General features: G+C 41.5%; 1 protein-coding gene across 10 annotated transcripts in view; it reads right to left on the reverse strand.

Moving 5' to 3' along the window:
• MYRFL (myelin regulatory factor like) overlaps window positions 1-25,961 on the reverse strand; it is a 129,635-nt gene that overhangs the window by 17,463 nt on the left and 86,211 nt on the right. For 9 of the 10 annotated variants that reach the window (XM_046013544.1, XM_046013543.1, XM_046013552.1 and 6 more), the window contains 4 exons: window positions 23,749-23,857; window positions 22,877-22,986; window positions 5,902-6,065; window positions 4,953-5,016 (listed from right to left, as the gene is read on the reverse strand). In XM_046013544.1, coding sequence (XP_045869500.1) covers window positions 4,953-5,016; window positions 5,902-6,065; window positions 22,877-22,986; window positions 23,749-23,857 — 447 coding nt within the window. The remainder of the gene's footprint in view (window positions 1-4,952; window positions 5,017-5,901; window positions 6,066-22,876; window positions 22,987-23,748; window positions 23,858-25,961) is intronic. The other variant, XM_046013553.1, reaches the window with a different exon arrangement.

Here is a 25,961-nt window from a genome sequence, read left to right on the forward strand (position 1 = left end):
GAAGCTGTGATAAACCAGCAATGCTAATTGCAAGAAGGACCCCTGAAGACTCTCTCCCAGCAGGGAATTTTGCTGCTTCCAGTGGGCCTGCAAGTGTGCTCTCTTCAGCCCCATCTCCCCGCTGTCTGTCCCTGAAAATGAAGTTCTTCCAGAGCCTAGCTCAAGCCTCTCCCCTTCCTTGACATTCCAGCTTACAGTCACCTGTCTTTTCCCTGGCATCCCACAGGACCCGCGTCTGTGCTGTTCATTTCGTGCTTATTCTCAAAGTTTTATGGGATCAGAGGACCTATCAGACAAGATACTGTCAGAACCCAGATGTTCATCTCCTTTACTACAACATCCCTGAAAATCAGAAGGTCTTCAAGACGTGATGGAATAAATTCCAGTGGAAGAATTTCAGGCATCATGACACATCATGGAAAAGACTTTTACGATCCATGATAAAAAGTACTCTTTAAATCATCCACATTGGTATTCAATTCTGCTGCCTATTTTTAAGGACCGTTCTGAGCCTGTGTCTTACTGATTCTTATACCCATTCAACAAATATTCATTAAGCACTCTTACGTATAACACTATAGGGACTCTAATAATAAGTAAGTTATAGTCTCTAGGAAGCCACTGAGGCAAACCTCTAAGACTGATACATATTGGCATAAAAACTTGCATACGAGGAATGGGCCAAGAACTACAGAGTAGACAACTGTGTAACTGATGGTGAATCTGGCTAAAAAGATAGGAGGGGGTTTCTGTCCACTTTAATAAGGTGCCCCTGAAATAGGAGCTTCCCTACTAATGCAATAGGGAGTGTTCTTTTTGTTTCTGCCTGCAGAATACAGGCTAGAATTATGCTTTTTGTTGGAAGAGAATGGGAGGATGGTGGTAGTTAAGAAATAGTTTAAAATTTGTCTTTATTTTCATTTCTTGGGCAGGTTATTTGACTAAATAAAATGTTCCTCAATGTTATATTAGGGTTTGGAGTGGGGTTAATCATATAAGTTTTTAGCCTATATGTAAACCCGTAGGGCTCTTATAACTGAGTCACCCATAAGGGCAGCTGGAAGCCATTCTGAATAGCGAGAAGGGAATAGTTTATACCATTCTTATATCTCACTGGAACTGTGCAGAGGAGGGTCTGATAATTGTGCCGGGTAGAGAAGGGGCTCAATGAAATTGCTGAATCAATTGTAATTAAATAGCATTAGTCTCAGGATAAGAGCTGCCCCTCTAATCTCCTCCCCACAGCTGCTGGGTTGTTTTAAATCTCCATGCATTTGCTTCAAACCCTTTGACCTAGTGTAGGGAAATGACCTAAGACCTGGAGTTAGGCTTGGAGCCTGGTGCTGAACAAGTCATCTAAATGTCCTTGATCCTCATTTTCCTCATCAATAAAATAGGAATGATAAAATAATACCTGCCAACATTTCAGTTATTGAGTGGGTCCAACCAAGCGTGAAATGGTTCTCCAATTCAGGTCCGCATGAGAATTACTTTGGAATTTATTAAAAACCAAAGTGCCCTAGAAAATTCCGTGCAAAGGCCTGAAGGTCTTCCTACCTCATCCCAACCACCAACACACAGCGGGGAATACCCATCTATCTCTTGGACATAGAGAAAGAGAAGAAAGGAACAGGAACACTAGATTGGATGAGAGCTACACAGGAGACCTCAATCTTCTTCCAGAACAAGAATTACCATCGGCAGCTGTGTGGAAGTTGAGGCGAGGGCCAGCCAGATTTCTTACCATCTGGTAAGGCCCACCAGTTGCTCCCAGCCAGCTCCCAGCACTTTGCTTATTAACATACCCACCCAACTCAAGAGTAGCACACTCCACCCACACACAATGTTTCAATGACCTAAGGATCACAGAGGCTTTGAGGAACAGAGGATACCTAGGGGTTGGTGTCATGGAAGGGAAAGTGAACCTATGGGAATTAGCCAAGACCTCCTGCAAAGACACCACAGGGGAAGCAAAACATCCCCATTCCTTCTACTTTCTCCAGCTCCCTGGAACACTCTGATAACATGCCAAAGTATGAGAACCACTCAAATAGCGGGTTTGAAAATGCTAAGAGTGAACACTTGTGGTACTTAGGTGGCTCAATTGGTTAAGCATCCGACTCTTGATCTCAGCTCAGGTCTCAATCTCAAGATCGTGAGTTCAAACCCTGCATTAGGCTTCACACTGGACATGGAGCCTACTAAATTTAAAAAAAAATAAAAGAAAGAAAAAGAAAAGAAAGGAGTGAAGGCTTATACAGCACTTATTATGTGCCATATTCTCTTCTGAGTGCTTTATATATAAAAATTTATTTAGCCCTCATGATAATTCTTAACAACCCTATGAGCGGGGCACCTAGGTGGCTCAGTGGGTTAAAGCCTCTACCTTCGGCTTAGGTCATGATCTCAGAGTCCTGAGATCAAGCCCTGCATCGGGGCTCTCTGCTCAGCAGGGAGCCTGCTTCCCCCTCTCTCTCTGCCTGCCTCTCTGCCTACTTGTGATCTCTCTGTCAAATAAATAAACAAAATCTTAAAAATAAAGACAACAAACCTATGGGCCAGGTGCCCCAATTTATGGAGAAGGGGGAAAAAATGAAGGTTCAATTCCTTATGCAAGGTCACACTGTTAGTAAGTCACAGAGCCAGGATTTAAACCAAAAGACATTTGGCTCCAGAATCTGTGCTCCTAACCACTGGACTAGGCTGCCTCACTTTTTCTGTCCGTAAAGCAAGAGAACACTCTACAACTTAGATATTATTGTTATCATTCAGAAGGTTTTCACAGCATACCGAGTCAACTCCTTAATAGGTGGTCCAGGATATCTGATTTTCAGGCTTATCTTCCACTCTCCTCCATAACCAGCTCTCACCTAATCTTTCAAGGAAGCCAGTGCCAGCCCCTAGACTTTGTTTATACCATTCCCTCTGGAACGTCTCCTCTACCCAGCCAGAGCTTTCTCCTCTTGGAAGGCCCCGTCCCCATATGCTCCTGCAGCACTCTGAGCCTTTGCAATATTCCCCACATCCATATAAAACTGTTTTTTGTATTGTCCTCTGATCTTCCCTGGCTACCTAGAAATGCCTTAGAAGGGGTCATGTGTTACTCACCTTTGCCTCCCACAAGCTTATGACAGGGACTGCAAGAGGTCTCTGAGTTGAAAGAGTCCTTTAATACCTACATAAATCCTCTACGGGGTCTACAACACAACCCCCTCCCCCACCACAACATATCCAAGACACTGAACCACTTAATGTTTTTAATCTTCAGGGAGATTATCAGACTGGGCTTTCCGTATTTCTTTCTTTCTTTCTTTTTTTAAGATTTCATTTATTTATTTGACAGACAGATATCACAAGCAGGCAGAGAGGCAGACAGAGAGAGAGAGGGGAAGCAGGCTCCCTGCTAGCAGAGAGCCTGATGCGGGACTCAATCCCAGGACCCCGAGATCACGACCTGAGCCGATTGCAGAGGCCCAACCCACTGAGCCACCCAGGCACCCCTCCGTATTTCTTGAGTACCTACTATGTGCCAGTCCTTGGGGATGCAGAATGAGGAAGGCAGACATAGGGCCTGTTCTCTAAATGACCCATTCTAGTTAATATTCTGAGATAACTGCAAAATAAAGAGATTCCCTGGGTGCAAAGTGAGAACTAGAGATTGCATGTGACCCAGCGTCATCGATCAGGGCCTCCAGGGTACCGCTCCCTCCATCCCACTGCAAACCGGTTAGTGCAAAGGGCACCTTTCTTACATTTTTAATATTTTTAATAGTCTGTGTTTATCTAGCAAACTGCTCTATGCTGGGCACTGTGGCTAAGGGCTTCCTCTTATTTAATTCCATGCCTAATGTTTGCAAGGTAGATACTATTATTATCTTTATTTCTCAATGCAATTAAGTAACTTGGCCAAGGACACTTCTACATACATATTTATCCATGTATTTATGTTTTTTGGTATACCGAGTAGCTTGTCAGCAACGGAACATTTTAGCGGGTTTTAGGAGAATATTAAACTCTTCCTGAATCCTTTTAGAATAGGTCAGTGCGGTATAACATGAGTAGAGATAAAAGGGGCCAATGGCCCACACACCAGGTCAGCCCTTAACAGGATATAGATGAAGGTCATGACTCTGCTCCTGGGAAGGGCCAGCTGTGCAGCACAGGTGGGTCAGAGGGAGCGAGCGGAGTCTCCCAGCTCTCTGTGAACTGCAGCTAGGACGGGAATACTGCAGCTTCTCCTCCACTCACATTTCTCTGCTCTGGAGAGGGCAAACTTCAAATTATTACATGATTAACTTCCAGCTTTTACTGTACATTTACTGTCAATGTTAACCTGTTTGAGAAAAGTTCTCTTTATTCATTAATAAAAGCATAATACTTTTACAAGAAAGTGAACACCTATTTACCCATTTGCACGAACAGTACTAAATATCAAAGGGAAAAGAGGGATTTGGGGGAGCAACGGAATCCTCTCGGGGACTTCGGAAGCCATAGATAAGGAATTAGGTCAAGTTAAGCCATTCACACAGAACTTGCAGCCAAGGGCCAAGTGCATGTGCAGGCTGATGAATTTCACTTGGGGGGTGGGGGGGACAGTATAAACAAAAGCTGGCAGAATAGTATTTCTGAAATGAGCATGTTCTGCTCTCCTTTCTCTAAACATCTTTTTGAAAAAACACTTAGTGTCAAGCTCAGGTCATGATCTCAGAGTCCTGGGATTGAGCCCTGCCCAACCCCTCTCCCTCTATGCACTGCTCATGCTCTGTCTCTCCTTCTCTCAAATAAATAAAATCTTAAAAAAAAAAAAGACCCTAACGTGCATAAGCATGCAAAATAGGGAGTCTATCAGCAAATAAATGAAGAAAAGCATTTTTGATCAATTTCTCTAAAGACTTTGGGGGGGGTATAGAAAAAACATCATCATTATTCATTACAAATTTAAGTCTATTTACCTTGTTGGTTTTTTTGGGAATAGCCCTTCTTGGAGAAGATGCACTAAGAGCTCTGCTAAATTTGCTTTAAAAAAAGAGAGAGAGAGAATGTTAATTACTACTCAAATGCCTCTCTGGGAGTTATAAAACAAAAGCCCAGGCTGCCACTAACACAGCAGTATGACTTTCTTTCTTTCTTTCTTTCTTTTTTTTTTTTTTTTTTTTTGTAATACAGTGCTAATTTTAAAAAGTTAAAGTCAAGGCAACTGAGAGTTCCTTTTGTGAAAAAGAACCTTAGTAAGCATAAACGAATGCATTAAACCTTATATTTCTTTTTTCTCATAATTAGACCCCAGGAAATGTGCATTTACCTCCTTAAGTAATGGGAAAAAAGAAAAAAACTATAAGTTTTTTTCCCTGAGAAGGAAACATGATTTTCTAAATTTAGAAAAGGCCCCTTATCCTTTTTAAAGGAGAAGTCATCCCTTTGCTAAAAGGTAACATTTCATATAACACTTTGCTCTTAAACAGCTACTTCATGTTTTGTTTTCTTTTTAAAGCAGCAACAGAAAAAATAAGAAAATTACCACATAAGGCCATTGTGTTCCAAAACATTTTTAAAAGGGGGGAGGGGTGGTGCCTGGGTGGCTCAGTCAGTTAAGCCGCTGCCTTCAGCTCAGGTCATGATCCCAGAGTCCTGGGGCAGAGTCCCGCATGGGGCTCCCTGCTCAGTGGGGAGCCTGCTTCTCCCTCTCCCTCTGCCTGCTGCTTTGCCTACTTGTGCTCTCTCTCTCTCTCTCTCTCTGTCAAATAATGAAAAAAATCTTAAAAAGAAAGAGAGGAGGGATGGCAGCATCAGAGAGTGATGGTTGCTGCTGGATCAGAAAGACCATTTCATTGGACTAGTTACGGAGAGGCCCCATTCTCTCCTTCCTCCCAACTCCTGTGCCCGTGGTACTTGGGGATGTACCTAATGGAGCTTGCTTCACTGGCTGAGGACTTGCAACTACTGAGCCGCTTCAGCCGAGCCAGCTTTCTGTTCCATATTTCTAACTCCTCTATCCTTTCTTCAAGGTTGTGCGTTAGTTTGCAGAGCTGCTTCACTGCACCCACATTTTCCATAAAGATCTGGTCCTAGAAATGAAAACAGCACAGAGGGTGTAAATCCACAGTGTGAGACCACCAGGGAACTGGCCACAGTCTCCATTCGAAGACAGGTGAAATGTACCACTGAAAATGATTATACACACACAAACCTCAAGTTCATTCAAGATAAAACCGGAGAGGGCTGCAACTTAAAATGATCTTGCTGAACTGCTGGCTGTGTAGTAAAGCTGCTTATGTTCAATTTGCAATAAAATAGAAATATGTCCTTGTAATCCAAAAAGAGAATGGAGCTGAAGGACATTGTCAAGTTTGGAATCTGAAGATTTATTTCATATGGCCATTATACTATATTTAAAACTCATAAAGAGAAAGTCAGAACAGGCTTTGGAATGTTGATTTGTGTGTGCATCACTAAATCCTCATAAGAAATGATTCTAGTTCTTCCTGGTAAAATGTGTGTCGAATAGCTCAGGTGAAGGAGAAAGGAATGAAGACCAGGGCTTTTCTCCGAGTTCAGCCACGTATTAGATGTGAGACCCCACGCTGAACAGAACCAGCTCTCTGAGCTTCATTATCTTCATCTATAAACAAGGAGATAATTCTTGACGTGATAATATCTGCTTTAACATCTCATGAGCTACCATGTACAATTTCTATTTTAGCCTAACTCCCAAACAAAACTGAAAACAACAACACTTAATTCTATCTGCTCAGAGAAGGCCACCAACACACCAGAAAGAGCAAGAAAGGGAAACCAACCACAGCCAGAGTGTGCCAGCCATCCCTTCTCCCACCCACACACTTCAGTTGTCATGGAAACATGTGTGCGTCTCTCAGCTGTAACAAAAACACTGGAAAGATCTCATCAACTCGCATCCTGATCCTGTGACCTTCCCTCCTCTCCCCCTTTCTGTTTACAAGTTCTGAATGCCACAGAATTCTTTGGGGCTCACAGAGGCTGGTCCACTGTTGTAAAATAATGAGCTCAAGGCCAAAAGAAAAAGATCGTTTTGTAGTTGCAAGATCAGAGTCGGGGCTGTGTGTCTTTGAGATTCTCGTGATGCACAATGAAGCTTTAAGGGTTTCACACACTGTACAGCAACCACTCAGAAAGGGCTAAGAAGCTGAACATTACAAACTTAAGTCTTAATTTATGGAGTTTAAAGACGTGCACACTGGTATAAAACACACCAGTAAAGCTAAATACACAGTCAATTTCAGAACATTCTGCTACTCTAATATGATGGCTTATAAATCACTTAACTCAATTAGAAAAGTTAAAGGACAGAAGTACTAAAAATAACTATAACTGCAATAATTGGTTAATAGTACACACATACAGAGAGGTGTATTATGACATCAAAAACATAAAACATGGAGATGTAAGTAAGAGGGTAGAGTTTTTGTATATGATCAAAATTCAGTTGTTATAAGCCTAAAATAAGCAATAAGATATTTTACATAAGCTTCATGTAACCACAAAACAAAAACCTACAAAAGATAAAGAGAAGGGAGTCAGAGCATACCACTACAGAAAATCAGTTCACAAAGGAACATAGCAAAAGAGGAAGAAAGGAATAAGGGAAGAGCCAAAAAACAATAAGATGGCATTAATAAGTCCTCACCGATTAATAATTACTTTAAATATAAATGGATTAAATTCTCCAATAAAAAATCATAGAGGGTGTGAATGAATTAAAAAAAAAATGCTGCTATATGCTATATGCTATATGCTCCCTACTAGAGATTCACACCAGCTTTAAGGACATACAGATCTAAAGAAATGGAAAAAGATACTCCATGCAAATGGAAATCAAAAGAGAGCAGGGGTAGCTGTACTTACGTCAGATAAAATAAAATTTAAGTCAAAACAGTAACAAGAGACAAAGAAGGTTATATGCTGATGAAGGGGCTAATTCAACCTGGTAAGGGGGATATGCATCAGATTATAGCACTTGTAAATCTATATGTCTATACTCTATATCTGTATATCTATCTTCAGTGAGAGAGAGAGAAAGAGAGCCAACATCGGAGAACCTAATATTAAGCCAATACTAACAAACATGAAGGAAGAAATAGAAGAATATAATAATAGTAGGGGACTTTAGTATTCTACTTTCAACGACAGATAGCTCACCCAGTCAGGAAGTCAGTAAAGAAACACTGAACTAGAACTATGCTTTAGACCAAATGACCTAAAAGACATATTAGAAATCTCACCCAACAGAGCAGAATACAGAGTCTTCTCAAATGCATACAGAACATTCTCAAGGCTAGATTATATGTTAGGTCACAAAACAAACCTTGCAAATTTAATAAGATTAAAATCGCACCAAGTATCTTTTCTGGTCACAATGGTAATGAAACTAGAAATTCCTAACAGGAGGAAAACTTGAAAATTCATGAGTAGTGGAAATTAAACAATACGTGCTTGCAAAACTAATGAGCTAAAGAGGAAATCAAAAGGAAGTAAAAAAAATCTTGACGACGTGGATGGAACTAGAGCGTATCATGCTTAGTGAAATAAGTCAATCGGAGAAAGACAACTATCATATGATCTCCCTGATATGAGGACATGGAGAAGCAACATGGGGGGGTAGGGGGATAGGAGAAGAATAAATGAAACAAGATGGGATTGGGAGGGAGACAAACCATAAATGACTCTTAATCTCACAAAACAAACTGGGGGTTGCTGGGGGGAGGTGGGATTGGGAGAGGGGGAGCGGGCTATGGACATTGGGGAGGGGAGGCGAACCATAAGAGACTATGGACTCTGAAAAACAACCTGAGGGTTTTGAAGGGTCAGGGGTGGGAGGTTGGGGGAACAGGTGGTGGGTGATGGGGAGGGCACGTTTTGCATGGAGCACTGGGTGTTGTGCAAAAAGAATGAATACTGTTACGCTGAAAAAATAAATAAAATGGAAAAAAGATTTTATGATTGAAAAAAAAAAATCTTGAAACAAATAAAAATGCAAATGCAATATAATAAAACTTATGGGATATAGCAAAGGTAGTCATGTTTTTTTTCTTTAAAGATTTTATTTATTTATTTTTCAGAGAGAGAAAAAGAGGGAGAGAGAGAGAGATGGGCAGAGGGAGAAGCAGGCAGAGAGCGGAGCAGACTCCCCACTGAGCAAGGAGCCCGATGTGGGACTTGATCCCAGGACCCTGGGATCGTGACCTGAGCCGAAGGCAGCTGTTTAATCTACTGAGCCACCCAGGCGTCCCAGCAAAAGTAGTTTTAAGGAATTTTATAGTAATAAACATCCACACTAAGAAGAAAAAAGAAATATCTCAAATAAACAACCTAACTTTACACCTCAAGGAACTATAAAAAGAAGTGGAAACTCAGATGAAAGGCAGTAGAAGGAAAGAAATAACAAAGATCAGAGCAGAAATAAATGAAATAGACCCAGAAATACTATGGAAAAGTCAACAAAACTAAGAGCTAATTTTTTGAAAAGATAAACAAAATTGACAAAACTTTAGCTAGATTAAGGAACAAAAAGAAAGAAGACTCAAATAAATAAAATCAGAAAAGAGAGGTAACATTACAACTGATACCACAAAAATACTAAGGATCCTAAGAAACTACTATGAACAGTTACGGATATTCCTAGAAACATAAAACCAACTAAGACTGAATTATGAAAAAATAGAAAATCTAAAAAGCCAATTTAAAAAAAGAGATTGAATCAATAATCAAAAACATCCCAACAAACTGAAGTCCAGAACCAGAAGGCTTCACTGGGGAATTCTACCAAATGCTTAAAGAAGAATCTATACAAATCTCTTCAAACTCTCCCAAAAAACTGAAGAGGAGGAAACACTTCCAAACTCATTTTAAAAGGCCAACATCACCCTGATACCAAGGTCAGATAAATATACTACAAAAAAAGATAATTGCAGGCAATTATCTCTGATAAGTATGGATACTCAATAATACATTAAAAGGATCATACATGATGATTAAGTGAGATTTATTACTGGGATACAAAAATGGTTCAATATATGCAAATCAATCAATGTGTTATACCACATTAATAAAATCATGTGATCATCTCAACAGATGTAGAAAAGCATTAGACAAAATTCAGCATCTTTTCATGAAAAAAAACTCTCAACAAACTATAGATGGACTATACCTCAACATGATAAAAGCCCTATATGATAAGTCCATACCTAACATTATACTCAAAGAGGAAAAGCAGAATGTTTTTCTTCTAAGATCAGGAATAAGACAAGGAAGCTCACTGCCTCCCATTTCTATGCAACATAATACTGTAAGTCCTAGACAAAGAAATTAGATAAGAAAAAGAAAAAAAAGTTATCCAAACTGGAAAGGAAAAAGCAAACTATCTGTTGCAGATGTTATGATCTTATATACAGAAAGTCCTTAAGAGTCAACCCAAAACAGTTAGCATTAATAAATTTAGTGAAGTTGCAGGATACAAAATCAATACGCAAAAATTAGTTGCATTTCTATACACTAACAATAAACTATTTGAAAAAGAAAGGAAGAATCTCATTTACAATAGCATCAAAACCAATAAACATTTAGGAATAAATTGATCCAGGGGGTGAAAGATCTGCACATTGAAAATTATGAGACATTGATGAAAGAAACAGAGGACACAAATACATGGAAAGATATCCAATGTTCTTGGATCAGAACAATTAATATTGTTAAAATGTCCATACTATACAAAGCCATCTATAGATCCAATGTAATCCCTATCAAAATTCTAATGGCATCTTTCATAGAAACAGAGAAAAAAATCCTAAAATTTGTATGGAACCACAAAAGACCCCTAATATCCAAAGCAACCCTGCGAAAGAATATAGCTGGAGGCATCATACCTCCTGATTTCAATAAAGCTATAGTAATCAGAAGAGTACTAGCATAAGAATAGACATAGAAACTGATGGAATAGATTTGAGAGCCCAGAAATAAAAACTGGATACATGGCCATGCATACATGTATCCATGCATACATGGCCAACTAAACTGTGACATGGGAGTCAAGAGTACTTAGTGAGGAAAAGATTGTTTCTTTAACAGAGTTGGGAAAACTGGATATTCACATGCAAAAGTATGAAATGGACTTCTACTTTACACTATCCACAAAAATTAACTCCAAATAGATTAAAGGCTTAAATGTGGACCTAAGACCATAAAACTCTTAGAGGAAAACATAGGGAAAAACTTCTTAACATCGGTCTGGGAACCATTTTTTTGGATACTACAGCAAAAGCACAAGCAACAAAAGCAAACATAAACAAGTGGCACTACATCAAACTCAAGAGTTTTCATACAGTAAAAGAAACAAACAACAAAAATAAAAGGCCACCTAAAGATTGGAAGACAATATTTACAAACCATATATCTGATAAGGGATTAATATTCAAAATATGTAAGGAACTCACACAGCTCAATAGCAAAACACACATAATCTAATTAAAATGGTCAGAGGACATGAATAAACATTTTTCCAAAGAAGACATACAAATGGCCAAAAGGTACATGGAAGGATGCTCAATGCCACTAATCATCAGGGAAATGCAAATCAAAACTACAGTGAGATATCGTCACATTCATGTTAGGATGGCTACTTTTACAAAGGCAGGAAAAAGAGAACAAGTGTTGGCAAGGGTATGGGGAAAAGGGAACACTTGTACACTGTTGGTAGAAGTGTCAATTGGTATAGGCACTATGAAAAACAGTACGGAGATCCCCCCAAAATGTCTGGGTGTATGTCTGAAGGACACGAAATCGCCATCTCTAAGAGGTACCTGCAGCCCTATGCTCATTGCAGCATAATTCATAATAGCCAAGATATAGAAACAATCTAAGTATCTGTTGATAGATGAATGGATAAAGACAATGGGACACACACACATACACACACACAAATGAACTATTATTCAGCTATAATAAAGAAGGAAATCCTGCCATTTCTGACAGCTTGGATGGAATTGAGGGCAATATGCCAAGTGAAATAAGTGAGACATGGAAAGACTGGGCTATCACTTATATGTGGAAACTAAAAAAGCCAAACTCAGAGAAACAGAGAGTAGAATGGTGGTTGCCAGAGACTGAGAGATGGGGCGGGGGGTGGGAGGGATTGGAATGAGGAGATGTTTATCAAAAGGTACAAACTTGGTTTGAAATGGATAAGTCCTGAGGATCTGATGTACTGCCTGATGACTATAGTTAACAATATTGCATTAATACTTGTAAGTCGCTAAGAGAATTGATTTCAAATGTTCTCAACACACACACACAAAAGGTAATTATGTGGCTGATGGTTGTGTTAACTAACCTCACTGTAGTAATCATTTTGAAATATGTATGTGTATCAAATCGTCATGTCATATAGCTTAAACTTGTATCTCAATAAAACCAAAAAAAATGCAGTTGGTAAGGAAGGATAGCTGGTGGGCGATTTGAATAAAATAAGATAGGACACAAATTGAAAATTGTCAAATCTGGGTGAAGGACATACATGGGTTTCACTATTATTCTAATTTATGTATATTTGAAATTCCTTATTAAAATGTTAATAAATAAATCAGAAGAAATAAACCATCAATCTCCTGACAAAAGCTCTTTAAAATTTTCTAATTCTGGTACAAATGTTCCCTTACTTCTAAATTTGTTTTAATAAAAAGAAAGCAGAAATCATGAAGACAAGAATAACATTCTATGGTTCTAAATCACAGTAAATGTCATACCACCTTCTGCTTTGTTTACATTGTGGAAAGCCTTATACTATAATTATAACTGGCTGTCATGTCCAAGCAGCGGTCCCCAACAGATTCCCAGCCATCACCTGACCCCTCCCCCCTACCTCCCCCAGGGGCCATCCACTGTGCCCGCCACCTGTTCAGTCTCCCAAATCTCCTGAATCCACCCACATTTCCCGATCCTCACTGGTGCTACCATACCTAATATTCTTTTTTATTTTTCTTGGCGACCAGCTGCTTCTTTTTTTAATGCTTGCCTGATAACATGAATTTGTGATTCAGCCCAAACAAAAGCAGACCATGGAGAATGATACTTAAGTGCCGTCTAAAGCAGGGTTAAGTTCATTCTGCAATATTTACCTCACAGGACTCTTAATGCTGCCTCATGAGATATGAGCAATTGGCAGCAATTGTCCAGTTACTTGTAAATAATGACAAGCCAGCTCTGATTTCTCCAATTCAAATTTGTTGGCACCATTTATCTTCCAGGTAGATCCAATAGGCAACAAGATAATTCATGTGTTTTCCTATTTAAGAGGAAATAAACGTAGCGAGGAAATTTACTACTGCCTTCCCGGTTATAATCATGGCCTTGACTTTATGGATCCAATGGAAAATGACCACAAAATAAATTCCTAGGACATTACATTATAGGGATCGACTCTGACTAAAATACTTCTCACTTCTGTCCTCTCACACCATACTGAAGCCAGTATAAATATGTTCAAAAACATAATCCAGAACTTTCTGAAAGCGTTTCTTTCTATGCAAGTGATAAGGTCTCAGTGAGTTCACTTGAACCATGAACATGCAACCGGATGCCAGAGCAACTTTGTTCAAATATGCTCATCCAAGTCCCATGTAAAGGTCTGTATGCATTAGAACTCAGATGGGTGTAAACTGGGACATTTTGAAAAGCTTCCCCATCTAATACCCACCGTTGTTTAATAATTATTTTATAATTGAACTTAATTCAATTATTCAACCCTGTCCCGTTATTATTAACCAGGGGAAGTGAGACCAACAATCTCAGCTGAAATGTAGCTTTATGATTATGATGCAAACATTATAGACCTCTTGCCACCAAAAACTGCTCATGAGACTCGGGGGCGGGGAGGGGAGGGTAGAAAATAGAGACTGCTTCAAATCACACAAGAATCTTCTGCCCATTTATGACTTGCTTTGGGGTGAAGGGACAAATGGACAGTGTGACATCTTTTCTGGAGGACACGTGGAGCACTTCAGCAAGTATCCACGCACACGGAAACAACAGGAAGCATCATGAAATCAGGGCCACTATGAGCTTAGAGCGCCTGCCTTACCTAAGCCTTATCCTTCGAGGTAGGCACTGCGCTCTAATCTTATTGAACCATTTGCCCTTTGCTGAACATCTCAAACTTTCTCTGGTTTCTGGAGCTAGCACGGACAGGCTGCTCCCTCTACCTGAACCACCTGTCTCCCCCACCTCCCACTTTCTTTCCACTCTGTGTCGTACCCACCCATGTGATGAACACCCAGAGACACATCTTGTCTGCAGGCAGTTTGCCAGCACAGAGCAGGAACTCCGTGTGTGTTACGTGAGGGAACGTTCCTGCAGGGACAGTTCCTGTCATGAAGCATCAGGAAGGCGACAGCACTGCTCTCTAGTGAAATGAAGATAGTGGCCAAACTTCTAGTGTATTCTTTTATCTGAGTCCGCTCTCAGAAAACCAGAAAGACTGAGGTCCAAATTCCACTTCCATATTAGGAAATGTCCATGGAAATTTGGGTGAATTAAACAAAGTAATACTAGTGTTTCCCACCCTCAGGGCGGCTGGGGATGGGGAGCTGGTTTGACTGTACCCAGCAAACTGGTTTCCACTCTGATCAGGTCCTTTGCAACTCTGGGAGGGTTTGGCTCAGGAAATGGACAAAAGTTCTTTCAGGGCCTCCGCACTCCCCAGACAAGCCCTGCAGAATGCAGACTGCAAGCTCCAGGCTCCCTTGCAGTTCTGGTCCTAAAGGAACCTGCGACGGGAGCAGCCAGACAGCTGAGCTGACCTCTCCTCTGTCTGGGAACTGCGACTTGTCCTCTATCTAACAACACTAAATACGGTGAACCCAGCCTGATTGCAAAGAAAGCCTGGAGAAGTTAAAACAGGCTCTTATTTCTTCCCCAGTTAGAGTCTCCTGGTAGCATGTGGTGTTGCATGGACTAATGTTTTATAATAAAATCAGGGAGGGCGCCTGGGGGGCTCAGTTGGTTAAGCGTCTGCCTTGGGCTCAGGTCATGGTCCTGGAGTTCCCTGGGGTCCCAGGGGTCCTGGGATTGAGCACCATGTCTGGCTTCCAGCTCAGCTGGGAGTCTGCTTCTCCCTTCTCCCTCTCCCTCTGCGCCTCCCTCTCCTCCCTCTCTCTTTCTCTCACTCTCTCTCTCTCAAATAAATAAGTAAAATCTTAAAAAAAAAAAAAGTCTTCCCCTATAATAAAATCATGGGAATACAACAACCTGCAATCAAGCACCACAAGGATGACTGCCAAGGGAGAAAAACCATCTTTAGCCAATGGATGTGCCTGGCAATTATTTGGGCTTTGAATAAGCCCGGCTTTAGAACTTTGTCCAGGCCTTGATATGGATTTTAAAAAATAGAGTCCCTAAGCCAGAAAAGCAGACTGCTGAGTTACACTTTGGTAAATGAAGCATAAACTTCTAGGTGTTAAATCAGTGGCTTGAATAAATGGGCCTACCTGATCTTCAAAGGATTGTCACCAACTGCTGCCGTAGTATTTAAATTGCAGTTTAAGGAGTCTGGAACAATGCCTTCTTTCCCCAACACTTTATTACAGAAATTTCCAAGTATACAGAAAAGTTTTAAAAATTGTACAGTTAAGGCCCATATACCTATCATTTAAATGCCACAATTAGCTCCATCCATCCATCCATCCTTCCATCTTGTTTAAATGCACGTGTTAAAATTAAAAACAAAGGGAGACCAGCCCTGAAAATTCCCTAAGCAGACAAAACTAGTTTAGTCATATAAACAAAGCTTAATCTAACTCATTTTGCACAACTGACTTGACCTACATCATCTCTTGCTTATGCCTCTGGAAATCATAAGCAAGACCTGAACTGTTTCCCAAGGTTGATAGGAAGTCACCACTAACCAGTTCCCTATCACTTAAGAAAATTCTAATATTGTAACCAATCACAGTGAAGAATAAACAGGCAGTGCTTTCTCTCTATATACACTGCTTCCTAAATGGCCTTATTCCGTGTTTTGGTTTCAGTTGGCAAACTGTCTTTTTTGTGTGCACAATAAACTTGTACTAGTTACTACCCTAGTGACCCATTGCTTTTATCTGTGTTACTTCTGAACTTTTAACACATAGAAAAAAAAATGAGCAATACTTTCTGAAAGAAGACATAACTACAAAAAGAAATTTTCCAAGAAAACAATAAATTACCGTATTTCTCTCTAAAATGTTTACCAGAAAAAAAAGGATTTCCTCCCTGCTTCCAGTATGAGGAGCCCCTAGGAAAGAAGAAGATGGCTTATGAACAGGTGATCAGTTGTTCATACAGCCAGGGTTGGTTTTAAGAACATATTAGCTCTAAAAGGAATCATCGAGCTTGGAGTCAAATCAATCATGTGAGTCCAACAGAGAAAGCTTTCCCCCACAGGAAACTTAATACCACAAGCAGTAAATGAGTTCTGCTACTTCCTTTGATGAGAAAAGACTGGACTTTTTTTTTTTTTTTTTAAGATTTCATTTATTTGTCAGAAAGAGAGAGCACGAGCAGGGGGAGCAGTAGGCAGAGGGAGAAGAAGGTGCCCTGCTGACCAAGGAACCCGATGTGGGACTCAATCCTGGGACCTTGGGATCACGACCTGAGCCAAAGGCACACATGTAACCGACTGAGCCACTCAGACATCCCAAGACTGGACTTCTAAACCAACTGATGAGCAGGATGTTTAAAAGCCCCCGTTTTGGGTGAAGGGGAGTGGGAGATGCAAGCTTCCAGTTATGAAATGAAGAAGTCACAGGGATAAAAGGCACAGCATGAGGAATAGCATTGGTGGTGTGGTAATAGTGTTGTATGGTGTCACATGGGAGCTATACTTGTGGTGAGTGTGGCATGACGTAGAAACGTGTTGAATCCCTATATTGTACCCCTGAAACTAATGTAACATTGTGTGTCAACTATATTCAAATTTTGAAAATTCAAAAATAATTAATTAATTAATTAATTAAAACCTCCATTTAGTTTCTGGACTAGCCATATGAACTCAAACATATAAATCTTCTACCACTCCGTTTTTCTGAATAAAACAGAGTATGTGTCATTCTATTAAAAAATACACAAATCATTTCAAAGGCACCTGAGACGTTAGCATCTCTGAGTGACATCTGGGAAAAAATTCACCAACAGTTAACCTTTTATTGGGTTTTACTGTATTATAGACCTAAAAGCTGTGGTCTTAAGAAAATTTTTGTTAACCAAAATCATTTATAAAAGCAATTGCTTCAGTGGGGGAGAAAGTGATGAAGGTAGAATTTCAACTTGCCATACTGAAGTTATCTTTACAGAGAACTGTAAAGAGTAAAATAATTTGAAAGTGACCTCATTATCCCCAAAACTTGCTGAGCCAAGCTTTGGACAAAGTCTTTTATCTGATGTCAAAATTCACACTCTTAACTGCTTTGCCATGTACTATTAGTGATTCTCCAATCGCTAAAATCACATTTTATTAACATTCATTTTCTTCCATCTCATCCCTTTCTTTCTTCCCCATGTCCACATCCATCCTCTCTGCTCACTTGAATTTTTGACACTGTGCTTACTCCATATTCCATTTTAGCCCAACCTTCTCAGCCTTCCCAGATCTATTCATAGTCCTAACTGGAAGAAATCTGCTGCTTTTGTCTACTTGCTTTTCATTCTGTCAGAACTGAAAGCCTCCAGGTCAGGCAGGTAACAGGAAGCAGAGATGGGAGGGCCCCCGAAGCCCTTGCCAGGGAGCTACTCCTCAGCCTCATGTGACCAGATCTGATGGCTCTGGGGATCCAGAAACCCAGAATTTGTTTGAGGAGCCCCCCCATTTTTAAAAATAGGCAACAAATTTGAAAAATTTTAAAACACCATGAAGGAAAAAAAAAAAAAGTTTTCAGGCCAGACTTGGCCACAGGCTTCTGATCTGTGACCTGCATCCATAACCTTTCCCTCACTAATGAATATTTTCACCCATGGCTTCAGCGTCCTTTGGGCCCCGGCTGCCTCCCAACTTCCACACTCCCAGTCGCCTCTGGACATTTTCATCTGAATACTCAGCTGACACCTCAAACACAAAACTGAACTCATTTTCCCACTACAAAGCCACTTTTCTGTCAGACTTCCTCATTTGAATGGAACCACTTCTCTTCCTTTCAGTGAGATCCAGAAACTGAGCCATTAACTCAAACGCATGCTTACTGAGAGCCCACAATGTACCAGATGCCACGCTGAACAACGCAGGATTGACAAGGCACGTTCTCTGACTTGAGAAGCTCACCGTCTGGTGGGAGAGATACGGACTAGGAAGAGAATGACAACACAATGTGATAAATACTCTAGAAAGATGTGTATGGGGAGGCCTGAGCCAGTACAGAGACAAGATCCATCAAGGCATCACAGAATCATTAATTCATTCAGCCAGTATTTGTGGACTAGTACTCTAAGCCCTGGGGTTGAAACCACAAAAAACTATTGGAGATACAGCTTTGAAAAATACAGAAGATTTTTGGGGCCATACAAGGAACTGCAGAATAAGTAGGCAAGTGAGACCATTCCAGCTGGGGACAGAACTCTCCAGGCCGTCACCAAGAAGTCTGCAGTGTGTCCCCTGCATAGCCGTCTGGCTGAGGGTAAGGGTGAAGTCTGCCCCAGAAACGGGGGGCTCCTCTCTCTAATTACAGCAAAGGCACTACACACCCTCTTGGTGGCCCTGAATCTTACAAAAAAAAGTGAAAGCAAGAGATTTGGAGACTTTTCTAGATGAGGTGATCAGGGAAGGTCATGGCCCTGAGATTCAAATGACAAGCTTACCTAAAGGGAGAAAAGGTTCTGCAGGGCCAAGAACACTCCATGCAATAGCTCTGAGGCAGAAACAAACTTGGTGAGCGTGAGGACAGAGAACCAGGCCGGTGGCAGAAGGGCCGGCAAACCAAAGGTGTCAGTGTGTGCAGAGACCTCCCAGTCTGAAGGTGTGTGGGGGCTGGCCAGGTGGGTGAGGGTTAGGAAACGAGTTAGAAAGCAACGGGTCCATTCAGATGGTGGAGGGGTGATAATAAGCCAACGAAGAGGCAAAGGGGGGAAGGGGGATTGCACAATCAGAGATGTTTCCTTTTGTTTCTGTTTTAGGGAGAAAACTGGGAAGGGTAAAGAAAATATGGAGGGAAGATAATAGACAAGAGAGGTGGCCAAACTCTGGACAGTAGCACTGGGCGTCTAATTGGATAGCATGCAGGAGAAAAAAGAAAAACGGAAAGACCACCTGCAATGCTCCTCTCTCTCAGTCACCCCAGGTCACCTCTGTCTTCTTTCACTTGTCCCTCAGTTCCCCGCTCCCATTCCATCTGCCAGCCCCTGCCTGGTGTCCACAGACAGGAGTGCGCCTGTCATGCTGTCACTCAGAGCTCTGTTCTTGAGTCCTGTCTCACCACCCCCCTGGCACTGTCAGCTGCTTGAAGACAGGAGTCCTGTCTTACTTATCTTTGCATGACTTGAACAGAAAATTCCTTCCAGTTACAGGAAAAAGAGAATCAATGAGGAAAAAGCAACCACATACTAAGGTGTAGTAGGGTGGCTCATAACATCATTTCATAAAACACACACACACACACACACACACACACACACACTATTCAAACTGAACCTCACTTTCATACAGACTTAGCTGTAAATATGTTTAAGGCCATGCTGACATTTATTGGGTACATTTTTCTTACACCAAGCACACCTAATAATAATGCTCAAGAAATATAAAAGCCAACTCCCAAATAATCACAGAAATAAATAAAGTTGCCACGTAAAGAGATAGATGAGCAAGCTGAAGGGCAAAGCCGTAGGGGTCTCATGCAGGGTTAGACTATGGCGTTTACCTCCCTGAGTCCCCTGGCTCTCAGGACCAGCCTGGAGCCCTGTCATGCCACCTCCCATCGCTGAGCTTTCACCGGGGCACACGGATCATGAGGAGTTTATGAGAAGAAGCAAATTACCCCAGACAAGGGAAGTTTATCTCACACAGTCATCTCTTCTGAAAGAAACCTGATTTATACCAACTTCCGTCAACATCGCTCATCTCCAGCTATGGCAGGTTACATGGGCCGTCTGTAAAGATCCAGCCATTCTGTTTCTTATTTGGGCCCAAAGTTGCAAAGTCCATGTGGAAAAGATATAGCAATCGTGAAGTGCAACATTTCAACATTTTCATGTGCATTTCTAGTTTGTGCTTTAGCTTCAATAAAAAATTGTTTATACAAAAGAGGAGTTGGGTGGAACAGAAACAGAGTATAGAGGGAGGCCCTGTAACTGAACCTGATCTCCAACCATTGCTATAGCACGTGTGGTCAGGAGCAAGCAATCTTGGGGGCAACTGGGTAGGTCAGGTCATGATCCCAGGGTCCTGGCATCAAGCCCCGCATCAGGCTCCCTGCTCAGGGGGTAGTCCGTTTCTCCCTCTCCCTCTGCCATGCTCTCTTTCTCTCTCTCAAATAAATAAATGAAGTCTTTAAAAAAAAAGAAGAAGAAGAAGAAGCAGTCTTGAATGGGGCACTCAAGGCCAACGTAGTGCCACACAAATGGGTGGGAGACCGGAAAGCAAGAGGCTCTCTGTGTATCTTGCTTACTGTACAGTTAACAGAGAGCATGAGACAGCAGGAGTCACATAACCTATGTTCTTAGTAAGAGAGAGTAAAGGAGCTATTCTGTGAAATATTTATAATGTAGTGGAGGAATATCCCACAATGTGGAGGATTAAACCAGCAATTGAAGTCTCTCCTTGTCTCCCCAGAACTGAGCCAAAGTGGAAAGCCGGGCTTTAGAGCGTGGAGGTGTTCACCACTCGTACTGTTACAGATTCAGTCAGTGAGTGTGGCCTTGGTGATGGCTCCACAGACTGAATCACTACACGATGCTGTTGTTAAGAGAATCACAACTTGTCCCTTGCAGACTCCTTCCTGTCAGTTGTATCTGCTTATAACCTGAATGCTGCCTGGGCAAGGACTGCTCCTCAGAGAACAAATGAACCTGGCTGCCTAGACTGGGAAAGACCACCCCTTATTTTCCCAGGGCTCTGGCCTGGCCTTCTTAGGAATGAATTTGGGTTGTAGTCTCTCAGTGGGTAGAGGCGGTGGGTAGCCCTCAGAACCACTGCTGCTAATGATCCTGCTTGTCCTCATTCAACTTAACTGGGAGTGGGAAGATCCTGGGCCAGGGGAGAACTAAGTATTTTCCCACAGAGTGACCATCATAAGGCCCTGAGCAGATGTTACCTACACAGAAACATGTTCTACAGGGAGGGTCACGGTCTGAAGTGACATGGCCGCCACCAAATGAGTAACCCCAAGAGCCCCACATTGGCAGCCTAATGGTCCACACCCAAGGCTGAGCCCTAAGCCAGACAGCTATGCCTCCAGATTCTTCTCTCACCCAGGAAGCTTCTAAAAATGCCAGAAAGTGACAATGACCTTACCCTATGAATACCTCAGAGTATCTCTTATCTTATATTTTAAGTAAATATTTTAAGGAAATATATTTATTTTATTTATTTTAAAATACATTTTAAGGAAAACTTCACTATTTTATTGTTAAAAATAGATGTCTCATGCTACATCTCTCAAGGGAAGTGATAGCCCAGGTCTGAGACAAGAGCTGCTTCTACTCAAGATGGGTGTGGGAAGCAGGAGGAAGAAACCGGACTTCTGCCACCGTAGCCCCGCAGCCCAGGGCAGAGCAGGCCATCCTCGCTCCTCAGCTAAGGATTTGTTGCCCAAGAGTCCAGAGGAAGAAGACTGAGGAGGGGCCCAATATGGAAACGGACCCTCCACCTTGCAGCTCCAAGTGTGGCTTGCGTGCCAGTAAGATCGACAAAATTGGCATCACTTCAACACTAGTTAAAAATGCAAGCTCTTGGGTCTCACCCTGTTCCTGCTGAATCAGAGCCTGCCTGGATTTTAGCAAGTTCCTCCCCTGATTCATGTGCACGTTGAAGTCAGAGAAGCACTGCCCCCATGAGCTGACAAATTACAAATTAGTCTCCACTCAGATGTGTCTCCCTACAACTGTAATAACCCAATGTCAATCAATTTTCCCGCCAGCATCAAATGCAGCAGTGCAATGTACAGATCGGCCGCGGAGTGAGTCTGCAAACCTTGCCACGGACCCGGGACTTCATGGAATTAATAAACACAATCTCAGAGACCGACTCAAGTCACCCACACAAAGCAAGTAAGGGAATGGCAGCCTGAGACCCCTTTACCCTGAGAAGGGGAGCTCGGCTACGAGGACGGGGACATTCCTTCAAAAGAGAATGATTTGAATATCAAAGAATGAAGACAGGCCCTTGGGAAAAATGAGGAGGCTCGTGAATATCTTTGCCAAAGTGACCCACTTTATGATTGTCCTCTGAAAGCAGAACGTACAATTTTGTTGAGAAACTGTGCTCGCAAAGAAAAATCACCCCTTCTTTCCATCTTCAGTCATCCTCCGAATCTCATCATTCTATTTTCATGATAACCTAAATTGTATTTGGTGAGATAAATTGCCCTTTCCGAAGTTCTAGTTCCATTTTTTAAGATAACCCTGGTCACAGCTTGTTGTCACTAGGCCACATGATGCCAGGCACTGCTCGTATGTGGCTTTGCCCAGGTCACCGCTGTGTATTCCTTCCTCTTTTTCCCTTAGGGTGCTTCTTTCCGGTACCTTCTGCCCAGGTGGCATGGCGGATAGGAATTACCACACAGCTTGGTGAAGCTTTCTTGTTTCCTAGTGAAGGTTTCAGTTTATTGTGAGGCCACAGAAAGGGGGTCCCCTATGGGGTGGTCGCTCCAGAGGCAAAGCGATTCCTAGTTACCTTATCGACCATGAGGAAGTTCGGCAGCGTCTCTCCATTTTCACAGGTGACATCACCAACCTCTCTGACAGCCCGAGGCAGGATTTCTCGGACCTCCTGAGCAATCATCCCTAGACACAAACACTCCAACACGTTTAGTCAGGAAAAGAGCTTTCTGGAGAAAATCCTCCCAGGTCTACATCAAAATGGACCGCTGACAGCCCCCCCCAGGACATCTTTGCAAGTAGATGCTTATTATCCCTTTTCAGCTTTTGCTTTGATCTATGATACATTTGAAGCAAAGGAGGAATTTTGAGCCCATAACCACTATAGGATTAAAAGTAGGGGTGTCATTTTCTTCACTTTTCCTTGGGACTCTGGGCCGAACGTTGGGAGGAGTGGGTAAATACCTCAAAATTCCTGTATAGAAGTAAGAGTGGGGCATTAGCTTGATTTCCTCTTTTCCTGCAGGAGGATTTGCCACCTAAATGGTGCCGGCTTCTTGAGGATTCCTGGGCTGGAGTACAAATACCACTTTGCCCCTTCTCTGACCTAGACCTGCCTACTCGGCCACCTCTCCCTCTCCCAGGTCTGCCCAATGCTGCCCCTCTTACAGCTGGAGCTGCCCTCGCCCCTGAGCCCTCATCCCATGAGCAAGATGACTCCAGTGAAAAACAACGTATTCAAAATATTCCACCGGCAGGGTGGGTGCAGGAGTAGCGGCGGGAATGCCGAGTAAAGGTGGCACAGACATTTCTCTCACCTTTCCCATTCTGGTGAGTGTGGATCTCACAGAGGAAATCAGTGACACAGCACACAACCACCAGACAAAGAGGGAATTAAGCTTTCAAGAGTTGACAGCACAAAATTAAAAAGGGACTTTGTGCACCTACCTGTTTGATGGGCAGCGTTTATCCCCATTGAAGACGCGAATTCAGGTCTGTAGTCATATTCCACGACCCTCATTTGGGCTATTCGTCTTAGCTGTTCATTTGTGTCAACCTAATTTAATTCAGGAAGAGCAGATTTCAGCCACTTAGATATTTCCTGTTTAGATAGGAAATTTGCATTCTCCTTCCGAGAGTGGAGATGGATGACTTTGGAGAGAAGCCGTCACTATTCACAAGCCCAAGGGATCATTTCCCAATGACATACGGTATGAACACCAAAAAAACACAGGCCAACCTTGTATTTACAAATCAAAAAGGTTTAGTGAAAGTAAAAAACAAACAAACAAACAAAAAAAAAAACAAAAAACCTTTAAGGAATGGATATATCCTGTATCATTGAATTCCTTTCGGACACCCTGCTGGAGAAAATTTCCTCAGGTCCCTGTAATGCCCACCCCAGAGGCCTTCTGAGATCCAGACTTTCCTCTCCTACAGACAGCTTCGCCTCCAGACCACTCCGGGCTGGGAATGTATATGCTCCTCTGAGTTCACTGCTCTTGTAGGTTACTAAAGGTATTCCCAACTCTCACTGCGAATTCCTCAGAACAATGTCACCAGGTCCCAGCAATATGACAACAGACAATAGGGTGAATTTTTCCTAAAGCCAAATGTGTTTGATTCAAAGGATTCTCTTTTGAGTTTGGTGCTTTTTGTTTGTTTTTTTTTTAATGAATTCATGGTACTAGCAGAACCTATTTTTTTTAATGACCTTATCTCTAAGTAAAATGCTGGCAGCCCTTTTTCTTTCAGTATATAATTTTCTTTTAGGATATAACAATTACAAAACTGGCAATTAAAATTATACTGCCTGGACATTCATCCATGTGTTAGAGTAACCAAAATGCTTCGTTTTTCTTGTTATATGAAAACCCCTGATATCGCCCTCAACTCCTCCCTTGACCCACTCCGCTGGGTGAGTGGGAAAGCTCCTCCAATGTCATTAAAAGCTCCCTGTCCTTCATTAGTTTTGCTGATTATAAAAGGTGGTGGCTTGACACTTAACTGGCTAAATGGGAAAAATTCACTTTAGGTTCTTCTTGGGAAGAATAATTTTGAGTGTGCTGTTATTTTGATACCTGCTATAATCCAAAGCTTGGTTCAATTCATTCACTCATTATTTTATTCAACTAACATTTACTAATCACCTTCAACATACCATGCACTACACTAAGTGTTGGCATTTTAAAAAATGATTGCCTTTTAAAACTTTGTGCTCTTCTAATTGTGAGACTTGAAACCATAAAGCTCCTAGAAGAGAGCATAGGTAGTAATTTTTCTGACATCAGCCATAGCAACATTTTTCTAGATATGTCTCCTAAGACAAGGGAAACAAAAGCAAAAATAAACTCTTAAGACTATACCAAAATAAAAAGCTTTAGGACAGCAAAGGAAACCATCAACAAAACAAAAAGGCAAGATAATTGAAGATATTTGCAAATTATATATATATATATATATATATATATATATATATATAATAAGGGATTAATATCCAAAATATAAAAGAAGTTATACAAATGAACACTAAATACAAATAATCTGATTAAGAATGGGCAGAGGACCTGAAAAGACATTTTCCCAAAGAACACATCTGGATAGCCGACAGACACATGAAAAGATGCTCAATGTCACTAATCAATAGGGAAATGGAAATCCAAACCACAGTGAGATATCACCTTCCTGAATGGCTAGAATCAAGAAGACAAGATATAGCAAGTGTTGGTGAAAATGTTCAGTGTTGGTGGGACTCTAAAATGATACAACCATTGTGAAAAAGAGTATGGAGTTTCCTCAAGATGTTAAAAACAGAAATACCGTATGACCCAATAATTCCATTACTGAGTACCCAAAGAAAATGAAAACACTAATTCACAAAGATATATGCATCCTATATTGTAGCATTATCTTTTTTTAATTTTTTAAAAGATTTTATTTATTTATTTGACAGAGAGATCACAAGTAGGCAGGGAGGCAGATAGAGAGAGAGTGGGAAGCAAGCTCTCTGCTGAGCAGAGACCCCAATGTGGGGCTCAATCCCAGGACCCTGAGACCATGACCTGAGCCGAAGGCAGAGGCTTAATCCACTGAGCCACCCAGGCGCCCCTATTGTAGCATTATTTACGAAAGCCAAGATAAAGAAGCAACTCAAGTGTTCA

This window comes from Meles meles, chromosome 7 (genome assembly GCF_922984935.1).
Source record: "Meles meles chromosome 7, mMelMel3.1 paternal haplotype, whole genome shotgun sequence".
Lineage (NCBI taxonomy): Eukaryota > Metazoa > Chordata > Mammalia > Carnivora > Mustelidae > Meles > Meles meles.